The following is a 27,692-nucleotide window of genomic DNA, read 5'->3' on the forward strand; positions in this document are numbered from 1 at the left end:
AGCAGGTGTCAATGATCGATTTAACCAATTATTGAATAAATCATGAGATACTGCCATGTGTACACACACACACACACAATCAGTGGGGGGAAAAGAATGTTGGGATAAAAGTAAAAGTTAACACAAAAGTGGCTGATGTCCTTCAGGGCATATAAACCATAACTCTGAGGTTCTGTCCTCTGTGGGACAGACGCCCACCTGCACTGCAGGCACTGCAGACACATGGCATCTGAGTGTCCACTCAGCAGGCTGTTTACGACCTGATATGGCCACAAGGCAATGGGTCAGTCCCGCAGTGATCTGGTTTGGTTAAGACAAAAGCGCCAAATCACATGTTTTTAAAAGAGCCTGTTTGATAGTATGGCCAGAGCCATGCCCTCATCTTACCAACCCGCCCCTCAAATATTCCAAGCAACTGAGTCTAATTACAAAACCATTTCTACAACTATTTTCCCCCAGTGCTCAGATCACGGGGTAAATCCCACCTCTAGAATGCCCCTACCAAGTTTATGAGAACATTTTATTTGCAGCAATCCAAAGAAGATGGCCCTATTTATACAAACATCCCTCTGAGTTATGAAAGCACCCATGTTCTCAGGCTTAGGCATGTGTGAACTGAAACTGCTTTTCCTCCCACTTCTTAAAAATGATCTGAATTCTACCATAGCAGAAAGAGTCTCCATGCCCACGTAAAATTACCCAAATGTCTGACCTAACAGGTCACCCGACTCCTGGGCTACGGGTCTCGGCTCCCATCATACCCGAGTGGTTATTCCCAGGGCCTTGTAGAGCCTGAACGCTCCACAAATGTTGAAGAGAGGGAGGCAGAGAGTGAACCAAAAAAAAAAAAGAAATAGAATCACTGGTTGTTTAAAGGGACCATTCAATTCCACTTTTCTGCAGAACTTCTCTCCACGGCCTCCTGTTGCTTTCACAGCCGAGTCCTGGCCCTTCCTTCCACCCCTCATGGCCCCTTTCTTGCCAAAGGTCCTCTGACCTTCTTTTCATTCCCCTCAGGCCCTCACACATGCTGCTCCCTCTGTTCGGAGGGACCCCAACCCGCCCACTGCAGCCCCATCAGGCCTAATCCTCCTGTCTCAGCCCGAGGCGCCTCCCCGATTCCCACACCACACCCTGTCTGTCTGCTGCTTCCCTCCCAGTCATGCTCATGACTCGGGTTCAGAAGAGCCTTCACTGTAAGGACACGAGGGCAGGGACCACGGCTATTTTGTTCTCTGCGTGCCAGCACCTAGTACTATTTCTGGCCTGACAACAGCCAACAATATTTATTAAAGAATTCACTGATTGACTGGATTTCAGACAAACCACAATCACCTCTACATGATGGGGGGGGGAACTGCCAATTATTTTGGGAGACTGGGAAGGGGAGGACAAGGCAAGCATTAAGCGATGAACTTAGCCCCAGTTTGGGCAAGGACATTCCTCCGGCAGTAAACGTCAGCGTATTGAAACTCAGCTCACCCTGCAATTAGGCAGGAAACCTCATATGGCTCAAAGAGAAGTTCAAAACCAGACATATTTCAGGGCAGAAAATGAACCCCCTGCAACGAGGCAATTTTCCCTGCTATGATCGCATGCCAGTGGTCACCGGACTGTGGCACGCTCCCGCTCTAGGAAAGAAAGGGGGCTCGTGACAATGAAGACCCGCAGGGGGAGTGGAAGGTGGGATCTGAGGGGCTCACACCACCCTGAGGATTTGAAAGGGGTGCTGGCAGTGGGCCGGCAGGCCTGTCAGCTGTTAACACCACTCCAGCCCTAAAAACACAGGGTCTGCCATCCTGGGAGGAGGGGAAGCCACCTTGTTCCAGAGCCAAGGCCAGCCTGAGTGGGAATGGACTGCCCCCCACGAGGCCACCCAAAGTCCCAGGTCAGAACAGGCCTGGGGAGTGCAGCCCACCTGCCCCCAGCCAGCCCCCAGCCATTCACTCAGGCAAGCGCTCAGCGAGCCCGTTCAATTGCATCCTGACTGCAGCACTCACCTTCTTAATGAACTCTGGGATGATTTTTTGGTCTGTCAGGTGGTCTGGGGAAGAATAGCAATCTAATTCCAAGATGTAGCCTTCATTGTGAAGATCAGTGTTCTGAGATCTGAAAAGAGAAACACACACACACACAAGTTAAGATTTTGCACTAGACACATATTAAAAAAAAAAAGAATCACTGGGTGTTGAACGAAATCCTAATTCCTTTCCTGAAAGTAACTGTCAAAAAGGCAGTTCTGAAAAAATAATTTATGGTTAACAACTCAAATAATATAGAGGGACCTATTAATACTTCATGGAAAGACCTCCAAGACATATCATCAAGGAAAACACATCATCATAGAATGATGGGCTTAGTACAATAAGGTTTATACCTTGAACAACACACACACACACACACACACACACACACACACACACACACACACACACACACACACACACACACACACACTCCAGTAATGTATATTTCCCACTGGCAAACCAATAATAGCAGTGGCCTCTGGGGGGATGGTGAGGGCCAGTGTGGGAATCCGGCGGGGATGGTGCTGGTGATCAAAAGTGACTTTGGCTGTATCTCTAATTTTTTCACTTTTTTGGAAGAGAGTATATTCATGTATCACTTAGAAAATTAAAAATTAATTTTTAAAAGACTTTTTTTTTTTTTTTTTTTTTTTGGCGGTACGCGGGCCTCTCACTGTTGCGGCCTCTCCCGTTGCGGAGCACAGGCCCCAGACGCGCAGGCTCAGCGGCCATGGCTCACGGGCCCAGCTGCTCCGCGGCATGTGGGATCTTCCCGGACCCATGAACCCGTGTCCCCTGCATCGGCAGGCGGACTCTCAACCTCTGCGCCACCAGGGAAGCCCTTAAAAGACTTTTAAAGGGTTCAACCCCTACAGAGGGCAATCCGGCAAAATCTATCAAAACTAAAGATGCATGAAGAAAAGAATATAAGGCAACTGAAGTAGAAATCCTGGGACGAGAGCGGACGTGAAGGGCTGTCTGAAGCAAACACCGAACACCTTGCGGTCGAGACGGAGGCGTCCAGCGTGCCCTGCCCCCATCACTGCCCCCCCGACCAGGGGGTGGGGCTGCTTCCCCACCCCCCTCATATAGATGTGCACGTGACTCAATGCTGGGTGCACTTGGGACAACCAGCAGCAAGTGGTCACCAGAAGGAAATCTCACCACTCCGTGTCACTCCTTAAAGGGACCCCCTGGGTGACACTATGGCGCTGAGGGACTCCTGGGAGCCACATGGTTGTCAGAAATTGAAGGTGACTGGCTGGCCCTGCCGGACGTCAGACAACAGGAAGTGGACATCACTCAAGGGCCGGCAGACCGTGCCCTTTCCTCGTGGGAAGGGGGACTTGGAGACCAGGGTCGGGCTCTCCAGGGCTCACACCACGTGTACAGCAACTCTCCACTGCCGAGGGCAGAGCAGGGCCCTCCCAGCCAACTTAGGAGGGTCCCTACCGAGGAGGGGCCGCTGCAGCCCCTGTGAGAGCAGGTGTAGCCAGGACGGGTGCCTTCATACTGAATTCCTGAGACACGTATATCCCACCAAATAAATAGTTTCTGAATGCCTATTTGCTATAATATTTTAAAGATGAATTCCTAGGAGTCATATATCATTCAAAGCAATTTATGCTGCCATTAACCATCTGAGTATGATTCACACGAAATTCAAAAGTGGAAAAATTAAAGAGGATTTGGCTTTCCCCAGGTGTGCAACTGTGACTGGGTGAGCAAATGTCAATAATTTAGTTTATTTTTCTCTCTAACATATCCTTTCAGGGGTAGGGACTGAGGTGCATACTTTTGAAATGTAAAAGAATCAACTGATTCCAAACTGGCCAAACTGGAATAAACTAATTCCAAAAGAATCAACCAATTCTGAACCTCAGCCTTCTCGCCTAAAAACTTCCTCAGAGATTAGACTCATGTTCTCCCTTTTCCCCCCATGTTCTTACTCTCTCCCCACCCTAAACAAAAGACATGCTAAGAGGAACTAAAGCAGAAGATTCCAGACTTTTGAAAGACAAGACTTAGTCGAGATACTTTCATATGCATCGTGTGGCATCTCAAACAACAAAGACAGGAATAGGAAGAGGAAAATAGGATGTGAAATCCCCACTGCTGTCACACAGGGACTAACACCAGACTGTACAAGGTTATTTATAAATACCCACTGACATTTTATTTTATTTTTTTTTGTTTTTTTATAAATGTATTTATTTATATTTGGCTGTGTTGGGTCTTCGTTGCTGCACACAGGCTTTCTGTATTTGTAGTGAGCGGGGGCTACTCTTTGTTGTGGTGCGTGGGCTCTAGGTATGTGGGCTTCAGTAGTTGTGGCTCGCGGGCTCAGTAGTTGTGGCTTGCTGGCTCTAGAGCGCAGGCTCAGTAGTTGTGGTGCATGGGCTTAGTTGCTCCGGGGCACAACATTATAAATCAACTGTACTTCAATTAAAAAAAGAATCCTTCAATAAGAAACCACAACAATAAAATAAAATAAGTCAACACTGTATCCACTCTGTAAAACACCCATAAAATGAATGGAGGGAAGACGGGTCTGTCTTTAAACAACTCACAGGCCAAACTCGCTAGACGCACAAGGGATAATTGTTAGTACAGGATCTAATAACTCTCAGCTTTGCTTCTAGAACAAGAAGTACTCTGAGGAGGAAAGCAAGCTCTGGTTCATTTCATCAGATAATTAACTCAGTTACATCTGAACTGAGAGAAGCACAAACGGTGGACAAAAATAGGCATTATTACAAATTTTCTAGATGAAACATGAACACTCACATCTTGGCCTATGGTCACTTGAAAGCAAAGCCATGCATATTGGAGGAATAGGTGAGTAACTAAAGGTCTCCCCTGCCTTACAGGAATTACCTCCACAGTTTAAAATGAAAGGGTTGGAACACTGAAGAGCGGCTGCAGGGGGGGTGTGTGTGGCAAGGACCCCTGACTACTCCGAGGACAGATGCCCAAGCCCTCAAGTCAGCACTCTGTGAGGGGGGAGGCCAGAGCTGGGTGGGTGGCACAGTCACACAGAAAGCCCCTCCCTGCCAGCAGCCCTGTGAAAAACGGTATCAGATCCACAAAAGCTTGAAGCTTGCCTACAGGGCTGCCAGGGGGAGCATCCGGGCTTCTCAGCACTGGGGGAGGTTGGGTGAAGGGAGGGCAGTGACTGTGGTTGCTCTAAGGTGACCCCCAGTGACCTTCCTTTTCTGGTGTTCATGCCTTTGTAGAGTCTCTCCCCGAGTGGGGGCAGGGCCTGCGACGTGCTTCTAATCAAAAGAACCAGGCAAAGGGACAGGAGATCACTCTCGTGATGACGTGACACCATAAGACTCCACCTTAGCAGATGAGAGCTAGACCCTGCCCTTGTTGGCTGCCAGGCTGCCAGGGCACCGTGTGGGCAGTCCCTGGATGACAGCCATCAAGAAACAGAGATCTCAGCCCTAGGAGATGAATTCTGCCCACCACCAAATGGAGCTTGGGAGCAGACCTTTCCCCAGTCAAGCCCCTGATGAGACTGCAGCCCCAGCCAATACTTCCACCGCAGCCTGATGAGACCTGAAGCAGAGAGCCCAGAAAAGCTACAAAAACTGAGATCATAAATGTATGTTGTCGGAACCAGTAAACTTGTGGTCATTTATTACAGAGAGTAGAAAACCCATGCAGTGGCCGAGCAGGAAGACACGGCAGCTTCATGCTCAGACCAGGCCTCCTACTGGTGGCTGGGTCTAGGCTCAGGCCCCAAGATCCAGCCAGACACCTGAGAAGAGCCTCTGACAGATGATGGGTGTTTCACGTCCCAGAGGGCAAGGACCACCCTGGCATCAAGAAGCAGACATGCCATAGAAGTGAGTCCAGGAACCATGGCCTGGCCCCCGAGGGACCACAGCACAGGGGAGTAGATGTCCTGCAGTCAGTCAAGTTCCTAAGAATCCTTAAGATGCGTCACCAGCTGAGCAGGGACCTGCACCCTCCTGTGGGATAGGGGAAACACCACTTATGTTTCCCCAAAGGACATGTCCTTGTGTTGTCCTGGAAAGGGATACTGGAAACCACCAAACATCCATTGGACTGAAGCCCACTGGCTTCCACTTCCAGAAGGGACAGAAAGATCTGGGTCTAAACAATTAAAAAAAAGAGGGACACAGAATGCACTTCTGGAGATGTAGGATTAACTACCTGCCAAAGCCTCCCTTATCTAAAAATTAACTGTAAATACACTGAGATTAAATACAGACACTCTGAGAAGAGCATTGCTAACAATGAAATATGCTTCCCTGTCTCCCTGCATACCTCCCCTCCATAATTTCCTCTAGATTTATTAGTTAGAGGCTGCAGGTCCTAAACCTAACTAGAGGTGGATCATTTCCCAGCTGTGTGCCTTTGGACAATTTATTTAAACATTCTATGCCTCAGTTTCTTTCACGGTCAAATGGGAGTATTATGAGTAGCTATCTCTTGGCATCCTTGTAAGGATTAAATAAGACAAAAGCATGTAAAGCCCTTAGCATAGGGCATGGCAAGAAGTCCGGGCTCAACGAGTATTAGCAGCTGCTGATCTACTTCTATCGTCTGCATGTGCATTCCTAGCCCTTTTCATAGTTCCTAATTACTCATGCATTCAACGAATATTGATCACACTACTACCTTGTGCCAGACACTCTTCTTTAGCATCAAAAGAGACAAAATCTCTGCTCTCACGGAGCTCACAACCTGGTGGAGGGAGACAGGCAATAAACAAGAAATACTCAGCACAGAGAGTATGTTCAACGGTGGTAAGCGTTAAAGGAAAAAGAAACAGCAAGGTGTAGAGAATCACGAGCGGTGGGAAGCTGCAGTTTTTATGAGGGTGGTCAGGGCAGCCTCACTGAGAAGGCGACACTTGTAATAAAGATCTACGGGAGGTGACCGTGCTCACAGCCAGGAAAGAAGCTTCCAGGCAGAGGAACGGCCAGGGCAAAGGTCCTAAGGTAAGACGGTACAAAACAGCCCCGTGGCTGGAGCTCAGTGAACCAGGGGCAGGAGATGAGGTCGGAGAGCCAAAGGGGAGCCAGACAGTGTAGAACTTACAGGCCACGGTGAAGACAGTGGCTCTTACTCAGAACGATAGGGGAAGCCCTTGTTGAACAGAGAAGTGACACCATCTGATTTATTTTATTTTTATAGAAGTATAGTTGATTTACAATATTGTGTTAGTTTCAGGTGTATAGCACAGTGATTCAGTTATAATTATATATATATATAAATAACTTTTTCAGATTCTTTTCTCTTATAGGTTACTACAAAATATTGTGTAGAGTTCCCTGTGCTCCACAGTAGGTCCTTGTTGGTTATCCGTTTTATATATAGAAGTGGGTACATGTTTATTTTAAAAGGAGCCTTCTGGCTGTAGGGGGAAGCTAAGAGACTAACCCAGTGGTCCAGGCGGGAGGTGATGGTGACCCCAAGGGGGATGGTAGCAGCATAGCGGCGCTGGGAAGTGGTGGATTCTGGATACTTTCAAGGTAGAACCTTCAAGACCTCCTTATGAACAGAACAGGTTGTGGGGTGTGAAAGGAAGAAAGCAGATGAGGATGGCTCCAAGGATTTTTGCTCCAGCCACCAAGAGTGGATGATGTTGCCACAACCATGATGGGGAAGGCTGGGGCGGGAGTGGTCACAGGCTTGGGGAGAAGATCAGTAATTCGGCTTCCCAGGTACTGAGTTTGACATTATCCAGCAGACGGCCAAGGAGAGATATCTGGTAGAGAGCTGAATGTATATTCGGGTCTGGACTTCAGGAGAGAGGGCTGGAGATGTGAATCTGGGAGTCATCAGCTGCCACGTGGTATTCAAAGCATGAGACTGAATGAGATCTCAATCAATATATAGAGAGAAGAGTCAAGGACTGAGCTTGGGGACCCTCCACCATGAAGACGGTGGGGAGAAAAGAGGAGAAAGCAGCCAAGGAGACAAAGGAAGAGCAACCATGGGGGAAGAGAGAAAACCAAGGGAACGTGCAGTCCTGGATCAAATCAAGGAAGCATGTCTAGGGGAGGGTAGGAGCCACCCCGTCCATTGCTTCAATTAACATATTTACAATCTTCTCCTCAATTTACTTATCCTCTTGAAATCCCAAGAGAGAAACTGGATTTAATCCACCCTACAGAAAAAGGTGCGAAGAAATCAGTTCACATTTAATATTATATATGACTATCCTGTTACATGGGCTGACTGTCAAAGCAATCTGCCGATTTGGGTTCCGAGTAGCTTGGCTCCTTGAAAAAAAACCATCTCTGTGCTGCTGGGTCATTTCTCAGAAATGGTCTGGAGGGAGCATTAACTAAAAAGATCTCTGATGTGTATGTTTTTTTGGGGTTTTTTTGGTTTTTTTGCGGTACGCGGGCCTCTCACTGCTGTGGCCTCTCCCGTTGCGGAGCACAGGCTCCGGACGCGCAGGCTCAGCGGCCACGGCTCACGGGTCCAGCCGCCCCGCGGCATGTGGTATCCTCCCGGACCGGGGCACGAACCCACGTCCCCTGCATCGGCAGGCGGACTCCCAACCACTGTGCCACCAGGGAAGCCCTGTTTGTTTGTTTTGATTCTGTAATATTTATTCTCAGAGTAAGTGTTTCTAGTCCTAAGCTACACCAACACCCCTGCCTGACTATACTGTTTATGTAAGAGACCCCTCAAATCACATGAAGGCAATGACTGAAATAGTTGGGTTTGGGGGACAAAAGAATAATCTCCCTTGATGTGCCCTAACTTTAGGCACTGGACCAAGCCAACAAGCAAACCCTGGGCTCTGTGCATCAGACCGGGTGTCCCGTCAGGCAGGCATTCTCCACCCTGGCTGCATTCAACCTTGGAATCACTCGGTGAGCTCCCACAAATTTTGATTTAATTGGTCTGTGGTACGGCCTGGGCCAAGGGGCTCTAGAAACTCCCCAGTGATTCTAATGGGCAACCAGAGTGGAGAACGACAGTCTAGGTGGGCTGTGTTGCAGCGGCTGCTCTCCTGGAGATTTTCCTTGGCCGTAACTGAGCACGTCCAAGGAAAAGAGGAAACACGGAAAGAAGGACTTGCAGAGACCAACAATGTAGACTCCTAGCCCCTCAGAAGAAGACAAACCTCCCAGAAAAAGGACCAGACCTTAAGGAAATATAAGAATGGACAACTCTATCTGTGCCTCTTTCAGTTAGAAAAACTCAAAAATACTTCCCGCTTCTTGGTTTCCTCACTCTTCTTCTGTTTTACTGTGCTAAGATATACGTAACATACCACTGACCATTTTAGCCATTTCTAAGCATACATTCAGTGTCATTAAGTACATTCACAATGTCGTGCAAGCGTCACCACCCACCATCTCCGGAACTTCTTCATCATCCCAAACAGTCCTTGCTCCTGTGACAGCATAGAAATGGGACTTGGGCCAAAACTGAACATGAACATGCAGGAAAATTTAGATAAAGCTTCTCAAACAAACACACGAGAGCCGATTCAGACGCTGAGCATTTGCGCACAAACCTTTCCTAACCGTAGGGCAGGGCAGCAAAGAGCCCACATGCCGAAGTACCTCAGCGGTCAACACGATTGGCCCCAGACATCAGAGCTGTTTAAGACCATAATAAAACACCACCTATTCCGTGTCACGTCGCCCTCATTACTCAGACACAAACATCAGCTGTCATAAAAACTGGGCACAAACTCCTCATGTCACCACTGCCACAGCTGCCAAGGGTTGCGTGGTCATTCTCCAGGCAGCTGGAGAGTCGGAAGGTCAAACCAAGGGAAGCAAACTCAAAGGTCCACAAACGCTGAGAGAAAGAGGGTATGTTTTGACCAAAAGACATAACCCGATCACTTTGTTCTCATATAAAAGATACAGAAATGGTCTTCATGTCCACCAAGAAATATGCTCTCTCCTATTTTTCTCCAAACACAGAGTCCTGTCTGACTCCCTTCCACATTCCCATGTCTGAGAGCTATGTGGCTACGGAGAAACTTGACCCACCAGGGGAAAAGTCCCAGTGCACAGGTGATGTCAAGTGGCATGGCCGAGTCACCCCCGTACTGGGGAGCCGATGGGAGCAGTGGAAACCATGGTGAGCTGGGCAGTTTCTATCCCAACCATTACTAGAAACTCCAGGCCGGGGTTGCCAAATCTTCTAACTTTTTTGAAGGAGTCATTACACCATGTTTTTTGGTGGCTGCAAATGTCAAATTTTGGCTCCAAACGATGTTTATTGCTATTATGTAATCCAACATCTTTGGGACTGAATCTGACCTCTGGGCCATCAGTCCCTGGCCTCTGGGTTCCGTACACAAGGCTCCAATGTGAGTCACAGAGGCTGGACGCCAGGCAAGAGATAAGAGCGAACAGATTATCCAACTGTATCATCATCAGAATAACTAACCCTAAACCCAAGTCCAATATTTCACCCATTGTAAGGACCTGGCAGATTCTTCCCCTCCTCACTCCCCATGACCGTGGTCAGGACATCGACACTGACCCTGCCTGATCTCACAGTGGCTGGGACAGAACCCTTTTGTAAGCCATTAAAAAAACATGTTTGCAAGCAAACACTGTAATGCTTTATGAGTTACAGTCATGAAGGGTTAATCCTCAAATTATTCAGATGAAATGTCAAGCAGTAAGCTGAATACCTATTTTGGTCTCATGGACAGAGCTGAAATCAGGCCACTAAAAAGCAGATGCCTGTTTAGAGTCTACTGTAAACTATCCTTTTAAACAATAAACATGTTAATAAAAACTATCATACACACTTCTTTTAAATAATAAACATGTAACAGATCTCACTCCAACTCATTAATCCCTTAGATAGCTTCAAAGATCATGAGTTGAAGCAACATCTTCTTTTTCCCAGGACACAAAGCACAGTCTGAACTTGAGTTATGAAAAGAAACGAGAGAGAATGTGCAGTTCATCAGTAGGGCTATTTTTGCTTCATTGAGGAACAATCAGAAAGAAATGGTGACAAACACAAACTTAGATTACTAGGCATTTCTCCAACGAGAGAAAAAAAAAATCACTAAATGTCAGTTGACAGAAGCAAATCCTGTATCTCTGGGAAACAGGACGGAATTTTCAGATTTTTCCCTCAAGGCAATGCCAGGTTCAAGTAGAATGATCAGAATGGTGTGTTGTTGTTGTTGTTGTTTTAAAGGAGTAGTAGGGAGGAAAATGAACTACACATCTGAGAAAGATCTGTCCACGAAAGGAAAAGAAGGCTTTTTCTAGTTTCATGAGCTTATCACTTGCTTGACCACTGACCACAGGAAGGGCTGGAGTTACATCCTCTCGAGAAACTTACAGTCTCATATTTTCCTTAGTGAAATGTCAAAGAAAAATACTGCATGTTACTGCTTAAATGTGGACTCTAAAAAATAAAACAAATTGGTGAATATAACAAAAAAGAAACAGACTCCCAGATATGGAGAACCAACTAGTGGTTACCAGTGGGGAGAGGGAAAGGGGGAGGGGCAACATAGGCAGAGGGGCTTCAGAGGTACAAACTATTGGGTACAAAATAAGCTACAAGGAGTTATGGTACAACACAGGGAATATGGCCAATATTTTATAATAACTATAAATGGAGAATAACCTTTAATTAAAAAGTGTGAATCACTACACTGTACACCCAAAACATATAATTTTGTAAATCAACTACACTTCAATAATAAAAAAAAAAAAAAAGAAACTTAGAGTCTATGGGCATGTAACTACCCAACACTGCTATTTATTCTAACCATAGAGAAGAGCTACGAAAGTTCAGCTGCTTCCACAGTCAGGGATCAGGGAGTTTTAAAAAGCAAAGAGCATGTAAGCAGAGTCTTTGAAGCTGTGTGGAAATTAGTCATGGGACAATGGATAAAATGACATTCCAGGCACTGAGAACAGAAATTAGGAAGGATCTAGATGGAAAAAAAGCATGAGTTACATGGTGGAAATAATGAATAGGTCAGTTTGGTAAAAGATAGGTGAAGGCGAGGTTTGTTTATGCTAATTCAGCTGGATCATAAACACGAGCCTGGCGAATGTATGGGTGAATTTGCTGTTGGACTAGATCTGTGATGTGGGCCCTGCAGTGCTGCCTGGAGCAGAAAGTGAGAAATGGGGCTGGAACGAAAGGACAGGGGTGTGTCGCTACAGGACGGGACTGGCCTTCTTTCTGAGGTAAAGGGGAGTCATGAATGGTCTTAGATAAAAGAAGATACGGAAGTACAGATTTTAGGAAGATTAAGCAAGCAGCATTGCGTATGATGGAGGAAGAGTTGGAAGAACATTTTAGGAGAGCAGAAATGAGAACTAAGATTTCTGTAGAGGAAGTGGATGGATGGGAGAGAGAGTTGAGGTGTGTATTGTCCCTGCAGGTGCTGGTGGTTGGGTTGGGGGAGGGGCATAAACTGCTGCTCCCCAAAGATGCTCTCAGATCAACGGGGAAAAGGTTCCAATAATCTCTGTGACCTCCTCTTTGCAAAGTGAACCAAATCTACAAAACCAAAATGAGGCTGCTGGAGTCAAAAGTTTCCCCTAATAATGAAGCTTGAGAAATGCTGGAAGAAGAAAAAAGCCAAGTAAACAAATCCTAGTGAATCTTTCAATAAAGCACCTAATTACAGCGTTTATCAGGGGAGTGCTGAAGTAGGAAGCAGAGAGAAGGAAACAACTCGTAGATGGGTCACTGGTCTTTCTTCTCCCTTCTTTTTTCACCAACACACATGCATCCCATCTGTGGATAAGGGTTTGGTATCCCCTGGAACATTCCAGAGATGATGGGGGAGATGTGCACATGATACTCTAACCACACTCTCTCCCAGGGAGCTGTGCACTGCCAAGCGGGTGCAAGGCATCATGGGCCCCTAACGAGCCACGGCTGCTATTTATGCTAGAGAAATCTTGCCACATCCTGCCTCACTCTTTACTGCTGGAGCCGGCTCTCTGGTAGATAAGCCATCAGTGACTTGCACAACACAAGAAGTTCACCTTTAACCTTAAAAGGCAAGAAAAACAAGTTTTACCCCCAGTGGTCCCTGTATAATGTAGCTGTGAGAGAAATTCAATCCCCACCACACCGGACTACAGCAAAGGGGACCACCGCCACATGAAATCGGACTTGGGGCCGGGTCCTGCTTTCTCATGAACCCTGCGAGGCTCCTCGCGGACTCTGAAACATGTGGAAATGACGACTAGTAGTACTGATGCATAAATATTATTTTTTCACAAAGATAACACTGAATAAAGGCAGTACTTACTGCCTGGTACTTACTGGTTCAGAAAAGTCACATTATCTGCAAACAAAAGTAACAGCAGTAGCCACACACGTGAATGCCCTTCCTAAGACTCTCACCAGCCACGTCCAGCAGAGTGACAGGAAGTCTCTTCTTTATTTACGGTTAACGCACACATCCCAATTCAAGTTTGCTCACCATTTCCTTCTTTTCTGGGTCTTCCTACCCGCATCCTCCAACCTGCTGAGTTAGACGATGGACATGTTCCATCTCTGCACTGCCCAACGCAGTAGCCACTACCCAGACGTTGCTACTGAGCACCTAAAATGTGGCGAGTGCCACTGAGGGAATGAATGCTTAATATTATTTAATTTTAATTAATTTTCATTGATAATATATGCCTAGTGTCTCCCTAATAGAAAAGCGCAGCTCAGCTCTGTTCTGAAACTTTGATGTGCCCATAGATCCCCTGGGATCCTGTGAAAATGCAAATTCGGAGTCAGCAGATGTGGGTGGGGCCTGGGATCTGCATTTCTAAGAGGCTGCCAGGTGATGCTGAGGCTGCCAGTGCACAGACCAAGGTAAAGACTGGAACTGCTTCGGGAACCACCAGTGTGACCTGGAAGCCTCGTGAATGGGTGGTCTCCAAAGCTTCTGATCATAAAACCCTCAAGTAAAAGTCTCCTGAGTACTACTGTACCAACATCTTACCTATGTTAGAAAACAATGCATTTAGAAGACGAGAAACAGATGAAATAAGCAATATTTAAAAAGTGTAGTCACAATAGGTCCCTATTATTAGTAATTAATATTCCAAGGCATAATATACACTTGAAATGAGATTCACTGTTAACAATCGTGGAAGTAAATCCACATTGCAAAATGTCTTCTTGATGAGTCTAAAATTCTTTGGCCATCTTTTGTCAGATTGGAACAGGTAGGCATCGATTTTTTTATGTCACCAAGAAAGCTCTTACACACAGTGAGAGAAGGATCGATGTGGCCAGTTGTGTGTGTGTGTGTGTGTGTGAGAGAGAGAGAGAGAGAGAGAGAGAGAGAAAGAGAGAGAGACATGGTGCTCCAAGGACAAAGAACAAGATAAGGGAGGGGTGAGGGAGGAGAGTTTCACATTTATATTACTGGTATTCTGTGTTCTCTTCAATCTGCAATGAATTTACAGGAATTTTTTTAAGCCATGTGTAAATTTCATCAGGGCTAAACTTAGTTAAAATTACAAAAAATAATCCACTTCCCTGGGTTCTCAGCTGCAAAAGTTTCCTCTGACCTCAGTCTCCTCCAGGATTCCCGCCGTCACACCCCGCTTCATACAGACAGGGGCCCTCAGACATCTACACCCAGACAGGGCATCACCTTCAACCTGAATGCTAAATATTGGTAATGCATAATTTCTCTCCTAATTTTTCAGTATAAATAAACATACACAGAAGCTTCAATTCTCTTTCAACCTAGGTATGTGGTATGTCTACCACCTTTGGTAACTACTGGTCTAGACGGTGCATAGAATTTACAGAATAATCACAAAGCTCTAGAATAAAAAATGTACTTCCAACAATAATATTGAACTCTATGATCTTAAAAACACCTGGTAGAAATTCTTCTCAGATTAGTATGTAAGTGAAATCACAATTTCAACAGGGTTTACTGGGAACTGAAGAAAATAACTTTAGACTATAGACTATATATGGAAAAATCAATATGCCAAAGTTGCCAAGATCCTGAAAAACATAGTGCTTGGCTAGATATTAATATACACTACAAATTTACTGTAATTTATTGTAATCAAACTAGCATGGGATTAGCACAAAAATCAATCAATAGATCAAAGGAACAATAAAGAATCGGGAATAAATTAGGGTGTATGTAGAAATCCAACCTATGATAAAGGTGGCATTTCATTCACCAAGTTAGGTTAATACAATAAATGCTGTTGACAAAGGTAGAAGAAAATACAGTTAGACCCCTTACCTCACACCCTAACACTAATCCAGTGGTTCTCAACTAGGGGCAGCAGTTTTGCCTGTTCAGGGGCATTTCATAACATCTGGAAACATTTCTGATTGCCACAACTGCAAGGGCGGGAAGGGGGGCGGTGTTTGCTATTGGCATCAAGTGGGCAGAGGCCAGGAATGCTGCCAAATATGCTACAACTCACAGGACGGTCCCTGGCCCAAAATGTCAACAGTTGAGAAACTACGTAGGCTGAGAAATCCTACCCAAACCCTAACCCTAATGATTACAAAGTTAAAGAGGAACAGTGTTAGAAGTAGAAGGATCCTGATGAGAAACCTGGCTCCTCCATGCCATCAGAAGGGTGACTCTGAAGGAAGTACCGTTTTCCTCATCTTGGCTTTCAAGAGGAAAGACAAGGCACACCATGAAGCAAAGAGCAGGGACTCTGGCCGCAGCAATAAATAAATGGTAGCTATTATGGCCAATAACATAAATGGTAAATCATATTAAGAAGTGCCTGTGAGTCTAAAATGTCAATATGACACTAATGAACTTATCTACAAAACGGAGCAGACTCACAGACATAGAGAACAGACTTGTAGTTGCCAAGGGGGAGGGGGGTGGGGGAGGGATGGAGTGGGAGTTTGGGATTAACAGATGTAAACTATTATATATAGGATGGATAAACAACAAGGCCCTACTGTATAGCACAGGGAACTATATTCAATATCCTAGGATAAACCATACTGGAAAAGAATATGAAAAACAGAATGGAGAAAGGAGGGGAAGCTGGCGGAAGAGTAAGGCACGGAGATCACCTTCCTCACCACAGATACACCAGATATACATCTACACGTGGAACAACTCCTACAGAACACCTACTGAACGCTGGCAGAAGACCTCAGACCTCCCAAAAGGCAAGAAAGGCCCCACGTACCTGGGTAGGGCAAAAGAAAAAAGAATAAACAGAGACAAAACGATAGGGACAGGACCTGCACCAGTGGGAGGGAGCTGTGAAGGAGGACAGGTTTCCACACACTAGGAAGTCCCTTCGCGGGCGGAGACTGTGGGTGGCGGAGGGGGAAGCTTCGGAGCAGCGGGGGAGAGCACAGCAACCAGGGTGCGGAGGGCAAAGCGGAGAGATTCCCGCACAGAGGATCGGTGCCGACCGGAACTCACCAGCCCGAGAGGCTTGTCTGCTCACCGTCACAGCAGGCGGGGCTGGGAGCTGACACTCGGGTTTTGGTCAGAACGCAGGGAAAGGACTGGGGTTGGCGGCATGAACACAGCCTGAAGGGGGCTAGTGTGCCACAGCTAGCCGGGAGGGAGTCTGGGGAAAAGTCTGGACCTGCCGAAGAGGCAAGAGACTTTTTCTTGCCTCTTTGTTTCCTGGTGCGCGAGGAGAGGGGATTAAGAGCGCTGCTTAAAGGAGTTCCAGAGACGGGCGTGAGCCGCGGCTAAAAGCGCGGACCCCAGAGACGGGCCTGAGACTCTAAGGCTGCTGCTGCCGCCACCAAAAAGCCTGTGTGCGAGCACAGGTCACTATCCACACACCCCCTTCCGGGGAGCCTGTGCAGCCTGCCACTGCCAGGTTCCCAGGATCCAGGGACAACTTCCCCGGGAGAACGCACGGCACACCTCAGGCTGGTGCAACGTCCCGCCGGCCTCTGCCGCCACAGGCTCGCCCCGCACTCCGTGCCCCTCCCTCCCCCCGGCCTGAGAGAGCCAGAGGCCCCGAATCAGCGGCTCCTTTAACCCCGTCCTGTCTGAGCGAAGAACACACGCCCTCCGGAGACCTGCACACAGAGGCGGGGCCAAATCCAAAGCCGAGCCCCGGGAACTGTGAGAACAAAGAAGAGAAAGGGAAATCTCTCCCAGCAGCCTTAGAATCAGCTCCACAATCAACTTGATGTACCCTGCATCTGTGGAATACATGAACAGACAACGAATCATCCCAAATTGAGGAGGTGGACTTTGAGAGCAAGATTATTTTTTCCTCTTTTCCTCTTTTTGTGAGTGTGTATGTGTATGCTTCTGTGTGAGATTTTGTCTGTATAGCGTTGCTTCCACCATTTGTCCCAGGGTTCTGTCCGTCTTTTTTTTTTTTAAATTTTTTTCTTAATAATTATTTTTTATTTTAATAACTTTATTTTATCTTGCTTTATTTTCTTTCTTCCCTCCCTCCCTCCCTTCCTTCCTTTCTTTCTTTCTTTCTTTTTCTCACTTTTATTCTGAGCAGTGTGGATGAAAGGCTCTCGGTGCTGCAGCCAGGAGTCAGTGCTGTGCCTCTGAGGTGAGACAGCCAACTTCAGGACACTGGTCCACAAGAGACATCCCAGCTCAACATACTATCAAACTGCAAAAATCTCCCAGAGATCTCCATCTCAACACCAGCACCCAGCTTCACTCAACGACCAGCAAGCTACAGTGCGGGACACCCTATGCCAAACAACTAGGAAGACAGGAACACAACCCCACCCATTAGCAGAGAGGCTGCCTAAAATCATAATAAGTCCACAGACACCCCAAAACACACCACCAGACGAGGACCTGCCCACCAGAAAGACAACATCCAGCCTCATCCACCAGAACACAGGCACTAGTCCCCTCCACCAGGAAGCATACACAACCCACTGAACCAACTTTAGCCACAGGGGACAGACATCAAAAACAACGGGAACTACAAACCTGCAGCCTGCAAAAAGGAGACCCCAAACACAGTAAGATAAGCAGAATGAGAAGACAGAGAAACACACAGCAGATGAAGGAGCAAGATAAAAACCCACCAGACCTAACAAATGAAGAGGAAATAGGCAGTCTACCTGAAAAAGAATTCAGAATAATGATAGTAAAGATGATCCAAAATCTTGGAAATAGAATAGAAAAAATGCAAGAAACATTTAACAAGGAACTAGAAGAACTAAAGATGAAACAAGCAACGATGAACAACACAATAAATGAAATTAAAAATACTCTAGATGGGATCAATAGCAGAATAACTGAGGCAGAAGAACAGATAAGTGACCTGGAAGATAAAATAGTGGAAATAACTACTGCAGAGCAGAATAAAGAGAAAAGAATGAAAAGAACTGAGGACAGTCTCAGAGACCTCTGGGACAACGTTAAACGCACTAACATTCGAATTATAGGGGTTCCAGAAAAAGAAGAGAAAAAGAAAGGGACTGAGAAAACATTTGAAGAGATTATAGTTGAAACTTCCCTAATATGGGAAAGGAAATAGTTAATCAAGTCCAGGAAGCGCAGAGAGTCCCAAACATGATAAATCCAAGGAGAAATACACCAAGACACATATTAATCAAACTGTCAAAAATTAAATACAAAGAAAATATATTAAAAGCAGCAAGGGAAAAACAACAAACAACACTCAAGAGAATCCCCATAAGGTTAACAGCTGATCTTTCAGCAGAAACTCTGCAAGCCAGAAGGGACTGGCAGGACATATTTAAAGTGATAAAGAAGAAAAACCTGCAACCAAGATTATTCTATCCAGCAAGGATCTCATTCAGATTTGATGGAGAAATTAAAGCCTTTAGAGACAAGCAAAAGCTGAGAGAGTTCAGCATCACCAAACCAGCTTTACAACAAATGCTAAAGGAACTTCTCTAGACAAGAAACACAATAGAAGGAAAAGACCTACAATAACGAACCAAAAACAATTTAGAAAATGGGAAGAGGAACATACATATCGATAATTACATTAAATGTAAATGGACTAAATGCTCCAACCAAAAGACACAGATTGGCTGAATGGATACAAAAACAAGACCCATATATATGCTGTCTACAAGAGACGCACTTCAGACCTAGAGACACATACAGACTGAAAGTAAGGGGATGGAAAAATATATTCCATGCAAATGGAAACCAAAAGCAAGCTGGAGTAGCAATTCTCATATCAGACAAAATAGACTTTAAAATAAAGACTATTAGAAGAGACAAAGAAGGACACTACATAATGATCAAGGGATCGATCCAAGAAGAAGATATAACAATTGTAAATATTTATGCAACCAACATAGGAGCACCTCAATACATAAGGCAAATACTAACAGCCATAAAAGGGGAAATCAACAGTAACACATTCATAGTAGGGGACTTTAACACCCCACTTTCACCAATGGACAGATCATCCAAAATGAAAATAAATAAGGAAACACAAGCTTTAAATGGTACTTTAAACGAGATGGACTTAATTGATATTTATACGACATTCCATCCAAAAACAACAGAATACACATTTTTCTCAAGCGCTCATGGGACATTCTCCAGGATAGATCATATCTTGGGTCACAAATCAAGCCTTGGTAAATTGAAGAAAATTGAAATTGTATCAAGTATCTTTTCCGACAACAACACTATGGGACTAGATATCAATTACATGAAAAGATCTGTAAAAAATACAAAGACATGGAGGCTAAACAATACACTACTTAATAACGAAGTGATCACTGAAGAAATCAAAGAGGAAATAAAAAAATACTTAGAAACAAATGACAATGGAGACACAACGACCCAAAACTTATGAGATGCAGCAAAAGCCGTTCTAAGAGGGAAGATTTTAGCAATGCAATCCTACCGTAAGAAACAGGAAACATCTCGAATAAACAACCTAACCTTGAACCTAAAGCAATTAGAGAAAGAAGAATAAAAAACCCCCAAAGTTAGCAAAAGGAAAGAAATCATGAAGATCAGATCAGAAATAAATGAAAAAGAAATGAAGGAAACGATAGCAAAGATCAATAAAACTAAAAGCTGGTTCTTTGAGAAGATAAACAAAACTGATAAACCATTAGCCAGACTCATCAAGAAAACAAGGGAGAAGACTGAAATCAATAGAATTAGAAATGAAAAAGGAGAAGTAACAACTGACACTGCAGAAATACAAAAGATCACGAGAGATTACTACAAGCAACTCTATGCCATTAAAATGGACAACCTGGAAGAAATGGACACATTCTTAGAAAAGCACAACCTGCCAAGACTGAATCAGGAAGAAATACAAAATATGAACAGACCAATAACAAGCACTGAAATTGAAACTGTGATTAAAAGTCTTCCAACAAACCAAAGCCCAGGACCAGATGCCTTCACAGGCGAATTCTATCAAACATTTAGAGAAGAGCTAACACCTATCCTTGTCAAACTCTTCCAAAATATAGCAGAGGGAGGAACACTCCCGAACTCATTCTACAAGGCCACCATCACCCTGATACCAAAACCAGACGAGGATGTCACAAAGAAAGAAAACTGCAGGCCAATATCACTGATGAACATAGATGCAAAAATCCTCAACAAAATACTAGCAAACAGAATCCAACAGCACATTAAAAGGATCATACACCATGATCAAGTGGGGTTTATTCCAGGAATGCAAGGATTCTTGAATATACGCAAATCAATCAACATGATACAGCATATTACCAAATTAAAGGAGAAAAACCATATTATCATCTAAATAGATGCAGAAAAAGCTTTTGACAAAATTCAACACCCATTTATGATAAAAACCCTGCAGAAAGTAGGCATAGAGGGAACTTTCCTCAACATAATAAAGGCCATATATGACAAACCCACAGCCAACATCATCCTCAGTGGTGAAAAACTGAAAGCATTTCCACTAAGATCAGGAACAAGACAAGGTTGCCCACTCTCACCACTCTTATTCAACATAGTTTTGGAAGTTTTAGCCACAGCAATCAGAGAAGAAAAGGAAATAAAAGGAATCCAAATCAGAAAAGAAGAAGTAAAGCTGTCACTTTTTGCAGATGACATGATATTATACATAGAGAATCCTAAAGATGCTACCAGAAAACTACTAGAGCTAATCAATGAATTTGGTAAAGTAGCAGGATACAAAATTAATGCACAGAAATCTGGCATTCCTATACACTAATGATGGAAAATCTGAAAGTGAAATCAAGAAAACACTCCCATTTACCACTGCAACAAAAAGAATAAACTATCTAGGAATAAACCTACCTAAGGAGACAAAAGACCTGTATGCAGAAAATTATAAGACATTGATGAAAGAAATTAAAGATGATACAAGTAGATGGAGAGATATACCACGTTCTTGGATTGGCAGAATCAACATTGTGAAAATGACTCTACTACCGAAAGCAATCTACAGATTCAATGCAATCCCTATCAAACTACCACTGGCATTTTTCACAGAACTAGAACAAAAAATTTCACAATTTGTATGGAAACACAAAAGACCCTGAATAGCCAAAGCAATCTTGAGAACGAAAAACGGAGCTGGAGGAATCAGGATCCCTGACTTCAGACTATACTACAAAGCTAAAGTAATCAAGACAGTATGGTACTGGCACAAAAACAGAAAGACAGATCAATGGAACAGGATAGAAAGCCCAGGGATAAACCCACGCACATATGGTCACCTTATCTTTGATAAAGGAGGCAGGAATGTACAGTGGAGAAAGGATAGCCTCTTCAATAAGTGGTGCTGGGAAAACTGGACAGGTACATGTAAAAGTATGAGATTAGATCACTCCCTAACACCATACACAAAAATAAGCTCAAAATGGATTAAAGACCTAAATGTAAGGCCAGAAAGTATCAAACTCTTAGAGGAAAACATAGGCAGAACACTCCATGACATAAATCACAGCAAGATCCTTTTTGACCCACCTCCTAGAGAAATGGAAATAAAAACAAAAATAAACAAATGGGACCTAATGAAACTTCAAAGCTTTTGCACAACAAAGGAAAGCAGAAACAAGACCAAAAGACAACCCTCAGAATGGGAGAAAATATTTGCAAATGAAGCAACTGACAAAGGATTTATCTCCAAAATTTATAAGCAGCTCATGCAGCTCAATAACAAAAAAACAAACAACCCAATCCAAAAATGGGCAGAAGACCTAAATAGACATTTCTCCAAAGAAGATATACAGACTGCCAACAGACATATGAAAGAATGCTGAACATCATTAATCATTAGAGAAATGCAAATCAAAACTACAATGATATATCATCTCACACCAGTCAGAATGGCCATCATCAAAAAATCTAGAACCAATAAATGCTGGAGAGGGTGTGGAGAAAAGTGAACACTCTTGCACTGCTGGTGGGAATGGGAATTGGTACAGCCACTATGGAGAATAGTATGGAGGTTCCTTAAAAAACTACAAATAGAACTACCATATAACCCAGCAATCCCACGACTGGGCATATACCCTTAGAAAACCATAATTCAAAAACAGTCATGTACCAAAGTGTTCATTGCAGCTCTATTTACAGTAGCCCGGAGATGGAAACAACCTAAGTGTCCATCATCGGATGAATGGATAAAGAAGATGTGGCATATATATACAATGGAATATTACTCAGCCATAAAAAGAAACGGAATTGAGCTATTTGTAATGAGGTGGATGGACCTAGAGTCTGTCATACAGAGTGAAGTAAGTCAGAAAGAGAAAGATAAATACCGTATACTAACACATATATAGGGAATAAGAAAGTAAAAAATGTGATGAAGAACCTAGGGTTAAGACAGGAATAAAGACACAGGCCTACTAGAAAATGGACTTGAGGATATGGGGAGGGGGAAGGGTAAGCTGTGACAAAGCGAGAGAGTGGCATGGACATATATACACTACCAAACCTAAGGTAGATAGCTAGTGGGAAGCAGCCACATAGCATAGGGAGATCAGCTCGGTGCTTTGTGACCATCTAGAGGGGTGGGATAGGGAGGGTGAGAGGGAGGGAGACGCAAGAGGGAAGAGATATGGGAACATATGTATATGTATAACTGATTCACTTTGTTATAAAGCAGAAACTAACACACCATTGTAAAGCAATTATACTCCAATAAAGATGTAAAAGAAAAGAATACACAAAGAAGACCTAATACACATAGTATTTGAAAGTGATCAAAAATGATAATATATGGGACCTATATTCAGCTCATGTGCCTTATTATAGCTATTTTACTTGTTTATGGTCTGTGTTCTTTTTAATTAGTGTCTATCCTATGTCAGTTGTTAACAATTCTGCATGTCACCTGGCAATGAGAGATACCTTTTGTTTTCAAAACTGACAACTTGAACATTTGTTTAATGGAAAAAACACAGTGAACGATCAACATTATATATTTTTTACAAATCAAACAATAAGTATTTGATTTGCAGTGTTGTGTTAGTTTCGGGTGTGCGGCAAAGTGATTCAGTTATTTCAGATTCTTTTCCATTACAGACTATTACAAGATATTGAATATAGTTCCCTGTGCCATAAATATATATATATATATATATATATATATATATATATATATATATATATATATATATATATATATATATGAAGGAGAGAAGTGGATGGGGGCTCAAATGAAGCAAGACTGGCCATGAACTGACAGTTGTTGAAGCTGGGTGATAGGTAGGGGGGTTTCATTATATTATTCTGTCTGCTTATTTTTATGTTTGAAATTCTCATAATAAAATAAATACTAAAACATAAAAAAAGAATGTATATCTATGTATAACTGAATCACTTTGCTGTACAGCAAAATAAAATATAATAAATTAACTATACTTCAATAAAATAATTGTTTTTCAAAAAAGAAGTGCTGCAAACATATAAATGTTCTTCACAAGGAAAATGGGCTTTTTGTTCCCTTTTTGTTAAGATCCAGGTTGCCTGACAGAGCAATTTCGGGGACTTAAACTATAGAAGTCGAGGATGAAAATTTCAAGTTGTTATAAATCCCCCCAGAGCACAGATTGTGCTCACCTCATTCTCTCTTACCAGGGTCACTACCTTAGAAGACACAGACACCTAGTACATTTTGCTTTTGATTTTAGGGAACAGAGGGAAATAGTACACGAATGGCCTTAGAACCATCATTTGCATACAACTGTTCAGTGCAGAAACTGACAAGGCCCAGCTAGCCTGCTGAATGGAGCCATTTGGGGGGCTCCAGCTGGTTTCCAGTGGCAGCCCTATGTCCTGAAACCAGCTTGGGGGTAACCAGGCCTGTGGTCCCATAGCCTTGCTATGGGGACCGTTGATACTGCGAAGCCCAGAGGATTGTGGGAATTCTCTGAGGACCCTTCCATAAGCTCCGGGCCCCTGAGCTGAAAGATGGTGTATTTCTGAGCCATGAGCCTTAAGATGGAACGTAAGTCCCATCCCCACCACACCCTCCCACTCACCTGCCCCACACTTCAGTACTGAGAAGTCATTAGTAACTACTTCAGTCTAATTTTCTTAGGAAATAAAATGGAAGCAAGGAATAACAGAAGATAATAGTACCTTTTAGCTATAAAATAGAGGAAGTCTAAAACCTCGGCTGAACGCATAATAATGTTTTCAACAAATATTAATGGCAAAAATCAACCATCATGAGGACATAGTGAGACAAAATTATAACACTTAACACACACAGAAATGAAGCAAAAGTGCTCTCAGGCCCTCAGGTGTTGTATGAATAGGAGTTACTAATTTGGTTTTTAAAGTCTTTGTAGCCATTTTAAGTTCCATCCTGTGGTCGCCGAATAGGAAGCAAATGAAATGATGTACTCCACTAAATCACATTACAGCATTTACCTCTTTGTAAAATGGTTCCATCTTTCAACCATTTAAAAAATTATAGAAAACAGCTAGATAGATCATAGAGATAATCATTACATCAAGATCTCAAGAATGCTGCAATCACTAACAATGTACTTATATGGATCTGGAAGTTATTTCTCACCTGCCGCTGCATTCATAGCTAAAAATGCAAAATTGAATGAGTACTAGTCGTTTCCAGGCCCCAACACTGGTCATGCCCACTGCATCTTTCTTAGCTTGAGAAACAGACACAATCTAAGTTACCTCTGACTGACAAAGAAGAGTAAAGACAAAAAAGACTTTGCCAGGAAGACAATGTGCGTTCCTAAATCTAATACGGAATAGGCGTGCAAATACAAAAATCTAACAAATAAAATTGTGCGCAACCAAATGACCTATATTGTGTGCACATGGCCCTCCTAACAGTATGTGTCCCTATAACACACCTGCAATGTCACATAATAAACCTTTCTAGAGTCCATTTTAATTTAAAGATTGTGGGAGGAGAGGGCTATTATTTACTTTATTTTAAAACAAATACAGACATGTCATGGTACCGTAGTATTTGCGCAGGTTTTAAGATCAAGAGGAAATTTCAAAGAACTGTAGTGTTTGTGCTGCTGCGTTTGGGATATGTGCTTGCTGTTCTCTGCCATTCCAAATGACTTCTGAGAAAGACTGAAAATCACTACTATGTTAATTCTCTCTCTCAGAGGAGGCAAAAAAATAAATAAAGTATAAAATGTGGGGAAAGGCACAGGCAATCGAGGACAGCTATCAAACAGGGGAGGGAAATGAGGTCTCGCACGAACCACGCACGGCTTTCCTGTTCTCTCCACTGGGATAAAGACCGACACTTGGAGACACAGAAGAATAGGTAGGCAAGCCATTTAGGGGTGTGGATGGGAAAAAACTCTCTTTCCCCAAGAGAATGTGGCTTTACACCGGCATATTAGATTAGAAAGTGCAAACACAATAATTAACAGTGAATCCTGAAACTTCAATACGCCAGAAAAGAGTGTCACTCAGGAGTGAGACCTGGAAAATAGGGATACATTAAGGTAATCTTCAGTGAGGCTGGACAGCTCTGCGGGGGGCGGGCGGCAGCCCTGGAGAGCTAATCAAGTTCTCCCGACACCTCGGGAAGCTTGAGAAACCTGAAGAAGGATGCTCCCACGCCAGCAGCTAGGGGCAGCCGTGGGCAAAGAGCGGGGCCCTTCCCAAATCCGAACCCCAAACAACAAGCTCCTCGCTAAACAAACACCTTTATTCCCCGCCTGATTTAAGAAAAGCACTTTGAGTCCCCCTTCCTCAGTTTCTGCTCTCTGGGAATAAACCAGCTGCTGTGGTTTTTCCACCACAGTAACACGTGTCAATCACCGCTAGGCCCAGCGTTACTTTTCCTCCCAACGTGTGATTCCAACAATCAGATGCCCCAGGCTGAAGCCCAGCCTCGCGTGTGAGCGTTTTCTAGGGCACATCCCAGAAGGTGCCCCCAGCCCCTGTGTATTTCATTTAATTATGAAACCTCTTTCTAGAAGCCCCATAATTCTCCCAAGAGTCAAAGTAATTGGTAGAAATTAGACATGAAGAGACACAAGGCCTCTTAAAGAGGACACTTTCGACTATAATTTTTAAAAGAATTTTCTGTTCAGTTCCAATATAATTTTGTACTTTCCCAATTTTGCCCTTTTCAAATGCCAGAGAAAAGGTTCATGTTATCTCGTGGGCTATTAAAAAAAAGCCAATCGTTGGGCTGCATCCCGCAGGCCTACAAGGCCTGCACTTGCCCGGCTTTAAGATCTTAAGACCGAAGAAAGAGCCCTGAGTCACCAACAGAGACATCAGTGGTTTCATGGATGGGGGAGCTTACACGTCTGAAGCAAGGTCTTGGAGGGACACCCTACCTTGCGTGGCCAAAGGCAGACATAACCTGAAGGCAGGCTTCATGCCCAGAGAGAGGGGAGGTTACCAGTTATAGGGGGATTACATCAGGCTGCCTCATCAGTTACCAGGGAAACCAGCAGAGAGGCACCCCCTTATTGTCCCTTGATAAGAACCACCACTAGCTGGGGTCTGGGGCAAGTACTTAAGAAGGTCACTCCTGTGAGTAGGGTATAGGTGAAGCAGGTACTGGTCAAGCAGGGGATGTACAGAGAGCGAGAGAACAGCCATCTTTATTGGCCTGACCATACAGCAAGGTAATGCATTTGTACTCCACTTAAGGTCCACAAAGATCTCCCTTCCTTTGAAGGCCATCCTTTGGATGGTTTTTAAAAAGGAAAAAAAAAAAAAAAAAAAAGAGTGAAAAATAATGTATGTTACTCTTGTGGCAAATCACTGCTATTTGGCAATGAAAGGATCTTATATGTGTGTGTGTGTTCCATTACTTGGGGTCCATGCTGCTGTGTGGCTACATTAACAAGATGCACTTTTGGTACTGGTTAGATATGTAAACCAAAGACAAATCCATCTTTCAATGGATTTATGGTCGTTTGGTGGAAGATGGTAGCAAAATTCCACGGCACGGTTTTATTCCACTCAATTCAGGAAAATTCTATTGATCCACTACTCAGCACCTGGCACTCTAAGTAAGTAATGGGAATCCAAAGACGAAAGAAGATTTAGCAAGGGGGAGGGGAGGTGGGCAGACATACGGAAAACAGTGACAAGAGAGTCAGAAGTCTGATGATTGCTGTGTGTGAAAGGAGAACAGGGTGGGTGATGAACTCCCCCGAAGCAAGCACCACACAGAAATCTTAAAGGTTACAAGATGGCAGCCAGTAGGGTGGGTCAGGGATACACAATGTTATTTTGAAAAAGCGAGGCAACGGTTAAAAAAAGAGAAGTTTTCA

At 43.9% G+C, this 27,692-nt stretch overlaps 1 protein-coding gene across 2 annotated transcripts in view; it reads right to left on the bottom strand.

Moving 5' to 3' along the window:
* RFTN1 (raftlin, lipid raft linker 1) overlaps positions 1-27,692 on the bottom strand; it is a 205,277-nt gene that overhangs the window by 92,890 nt on the left and 84,695 nt on the right. For both annotated transcript variants that reach the window (XM_060011523.1, XM_060011522.1), the window contains exon 4: positions 2,001-2,109. In XM_060011523.1, the coding sequence (XP_059867506.1) occupies positions 2,001-2,109 (109 nt within the window). The remainder of the gene's footprint in view (positions 1-2,000; positions 2,110-27,692) is intronic.

Source organism: Delphinus delphis, chromosome 4 (genome assembly GCF_949987515.2).
Source record: "Delphinus delphis chromosome 4, mDelDel1.2, whole genome shotgun sequence".
NCBI classification, from domain to species: Eukaryota; Metazoa; Chordata; class Mammalia; order Artiodactyla; family Delphinidae; genus Delphinus; species Delphinus delphis.